The 4078-nt window shown below is 35.7% G+C and overlaps 1 protein-coding gene across 3 annotated transcripts in view; it reads left to right on the forward strand.

The window, feature by feature from the left end:
• Window positions 1-338: 338 nt before the first annotated feature.
• The window catches only part of LOC119838597 (serine/threonine-protein kinase ULK3), a 10216-nt gene continuing 6476 nt past the window's right edge, over window positions 339-4078 (forward strand). For 2 of the 3 annotated variants that reach the window (XM_038364586.1, XM_038364587.1), the window contains exons 1-5: window positions 339-525; window positions 1344-1501; window positions 2289-2373; window positions 2792-2846; window positions 3311-3398. In XM_038364586.1, the coding sequence (XP_038220514.1) occupies window positions 439-525; window positions 1344-1501; window positions 2289-2373; window positions 2792-2846; window positions 3311-3398 (473 nt within the window). In that variant the 5' untranslated portion in view covers window positions 339-438. The remainder of the gene's footprint in view (window positions 526-1343; window positions 1502-2288; window positions 2374-2791; window positions 2847-3310; window positions 3399-4078) is intronic. The other variant, XM_038364588.1, reaches the window with a different exon arrangement.

A 4078-nucleotide genomic window follows, 5' to 3' on the forward strand; every position in this document is an offset into this window, starting at 1 on the left:
TAACTAAGAATATCACGACTAATTCTTAATATATTCAAGTTCTTCAGGATTAATTTTGAAGAACAGCAATAAAAAGCCATCTGCTGCCATCACTTTAGCTCCAATTCTAACAGAATTCATGATTTTTGTAGTAATGTTCATGTAATAAATCGTGTGAGCACTGTTTGAAATTAACGTTTAGCAACACATTTGATGATTCATTTTTCTTTATATAGATAGATATTTAAGTCTAATAACCTGCTATAAATTCTAACTTTTAAGAACTATTTTGTAAAATGGCAATAATGTATGTCAATGTCACTACACTAATATTGACAATTAGTTTGACATTATTTACGAATTATGACTTTCGATTACAGAAGTTTCGAAATGAAAATTTTCGATAGGAATTTGAAAATTTGATATAATTTTTATGTATATCAGTGTATAAAGTTAAAAATGTCCTTTCCGAAAGTAGAAGGATATGTGTTTACTGAGAAACTCGGATCTGGGAGTTATTCAACTGTCTATAAGGCTTACACAAAGGTAATTTAATTCAAAATTGTGTTTACTCTTTGTTGATAATGTTATTTGTAATGTAAGATAAGTCTGAAAATTGTTTAATTGCTGGCAATTGTGTACTGTATACCTTACGAAATATGTTATCCTTTTATTGCAAACTAGCTATCCGCCCGCGGCTATGCCCGCGTAGTCGCAGGAAACTTAGACCCGGGGTTTTTTCTCGCATGTTCCCGTTCCCGTGGGATTTCCGGGATAAAAACTATCCTATGTCCGTCTCCTGGGTCCAAGCTACCTCGGCACAAATTTTCAGCCAAATTGGTTAATCCGTTCTTCAGTTATAAATAGTGTAACTAACACCACTTTCTTTTATATATATAGATTGAAATTTTAAAAAGCTGTAGCACTGTTTAGATATTTAAATCATATTTCTGACGTAGAAAAGATGCTATATTTATAAGACCGATCATTTATAACGTTTGTTAAATTTATAACTTAAAACACATTAATGATCACATAACACTTGTAACATCTATTTATTTCTAAAATATTTTTAAATTTATATCCCATTATGTATTTTGTTTTCATCTTGGGTCTTAGCATTTTATATATTAAAATACTAGACATTTGTACCAGATCCAGGATATATTTTTAATCTAAAACTATATTAAGAAACATTCCGTCTGATTAAATTATAAAGAGAATACATTTCTTTATACTAGCTAAGAATAAAAAATAATAATCCAATTGATAATCAACTAACTTAGTATAAAAAGGTGATCCACTCAGTCAGAGTCTAAGCGCAAATTACAAATTGACACAAAATTCGTTAATTTGTCTTTAAGATAGGTGCTCGAACAACAGTAGCTGTGAAATGCATAGACAAGTCGCTGGTGAAGCATTCGGGTGCGGCAGTGGACAATCTCGTCTCAGAGATACGGCTGATGAAGACTCTGACCCACCCGCATATAGTGCATATGAGGGAATTCACTTGGGATGATCGGTGAGGACCGTTTTATCATGAAAAAATATTAACACATTATTGCATTATCATCATCATCACACTAAGTCCTCAAACTTATTCAGTCGTACTTTTGTTTAGACCATATGTGAAATTGTTTTTATTTTCCAATATTATTCATGCGTAAGTAAGAATGTATGTTTGTTTGACTTGCTTACAAATTGCAACAAAGCAAATAGCACTTATATTATAAATGTGAAAGTTTGTAAGGATGTGTGTGTATTTGTCGCTCTTTCACGCAAAAATTACTGAACCGATTGCAATGCTATTTGGTACGTAGACAGCTGGACAACTGGAATAACATATAGGAAACTTTTGCCGATATTCCTACGGTATACGAACTTACGCGGGTGAAACCGTGGGGCGCAGCTAGTTGCCATATAATTGTCTTGCTCTCTGTAGGTGGGGTAGGGGGTAGGGTGGTGGTAGGAGCCTAGAAAGTGAAATAGGCTACTGTTATTTATGTTTTTTTTTATACCACTATCAGCAAATGAGCAGGCGGTGCACCTGGTGGTAAGTGATCACTGCCGCCCATCAGATAGACAAGGTTAGTTAGGGTATTGCGATTGATTCGCCGGCCTTTTAAGAATTTATGGGCGTTTTCCTTTGAAGGAGTCCATATCGAAGGCCGATGGAAATGCTGACGCAGGCAAGCTGTTCCAAAATTTTGTGGTTCTAGGCAGAAAATGCCGCGAAATCACGTAAAATTTGCAATGACCTCACAGGTGATGCTGCGGTCGCAATTACCATTTTACTGTTTGTTTCTCAGTAACATCTACATTATAATGGAGTACTGTTGCGGTGGCGATCTCTCGAAATACATACATCGCTACGGCAGAGTGCCCGAGGCCAAGGTAATAAGCTAATGTATAGATTTTTTTCAGTTTTCTGTTATTACTAGCGGTCTGACTTCGCCCGTGGTACAAATATAGCCCATAGCCTTCCTCAATAATTGGGCTATCTAACATTGAAAGAATTTTTCAAATCGGACCAAAAGTTCCTGAGATTAGTGCGTTCAAACAAACAACTAACTCTTCAGCTTTATATAACATTGAATTTTAATTTATGCATGTTTGGATTATCACACGGTAACTAAAGAAATAAAGTACCACAAAGGTTGAAACTGAAGTACTGATTGGCTAGTCTTGCAAAGAACATTTTTTGGTACAATTAATTTACCATTATGAATGCATCAATAACCAGCCCAGCATTTCTTGAGTTTTAGACTAACGAAGAGTGTTTTTATTTATTTATTTTCTGTTTCACTTACAGGTTCTGTATTTCCTGCAGCAACTTGCGTCAGCGCTGAAGTTCTTAAGAGAAAAAGGTGATCTTTTTTCCACTTGAAATTTGCAATATAAATATAAAAAAGCCAAGTCTTGCAATAACTTGATTTAAATTGAAAGAGAATATAAACATCTTCTGATTATTATGATATTATATAAATATATTTAAAAAAGAAAGTGAACCTCTTACATATGTCGTAATGATTAAATTGAAGATCAGCTCACGTACAATAAGACGACACCTATAAATAACTGACATGATGTCACAAAGCTTTTGCCGACAATCCTCCCCTCCTTTGGTCCCCCTCCCCTACCCCTTGATTAACCCCCACTGCCCCTTAGTTTCCCCCTGTTCTTTTTCCCCCATGGCCCTTGTTTTGACCCCTCCCCTGCTCATTGGTTTACCCGCTCCTATGCCCCTCGGTAATCCCCCGCCCCCCGTAACGTGTGCATGTGACATCCAACGTGGAACCCCCAAGCACGTGAACAGGAACTCATATTCTAGGTGTGGTGCACATGGACCTGAAGCCGCACAACCTGCTCCTGCACAAGGATTCCGACGGAAAATACCTGCTGAAAGTCGGCGACTTCGGGTATGGCATCCTTTGAATATATGTCTCTTTCTTCTTTTCTTTTATGGAATTAGCTTAAAACAGTATTTCGACACTAATGTTGTAAAGAGGAAAATTATTTTTGTGTGTTTGTAACGTTTTCATGCAAAAACCATTGGACCGATTTTAAAAATTATTTTACCATTAGAAAGCTGCTACTGAGTGACAGGCTATATATGAACCACGGGCGCAGCCGTGGCGGATATGTTAAATTAATTTCAGTATATTGTAAAATCAGCGATCTCTTCCAGGCAAGCCTGGGAAAACAATTTTCGGAAAGTAGAAAATACCAATGTTATATGTAGCACCTGGATGACCGAGCTTTGCTCGGTTTAGCTTCGTGAAGTCAGATTGTTTATAAGCGTTTTTTCCAAGATCGTTTAGGCATTTTTAAGTGAACACGTGCATTAAGAAGACACAAAACAATATAAACAATTAGTCTAACCTCAAAGCAAACACTCATTGACTTCGTTACCTAACAACGCCATCTGCTGGAACTTTAATTATTCGCCAAACAATAGTATTAGTATTATTATTCGCCAATAGATGTCAGGAAGAGTCGCTAAGTTTAAGTCGATAAAAAACAGATTTTCTAAAAACAGATTCCTAGCTAAATCCATATATATATATATATATATATATATATATATATATATATATAT

This window comes from Zerene cesonia, unplaced genomic scaffold (assembly GCF_012273895.1).
Source record: "Zerene cesonia ecotype Mississippi unplaced genomic scaffold, Zerene_cesonia_1.1 Zces_u003, whole genome shotgun sequence".
Lineage (NCBI taxonomy): Eukaryota > Metazoa > Arthropoda > Insecta > Lepidoptera > Pieridae > Zerene > Zerene cesonia.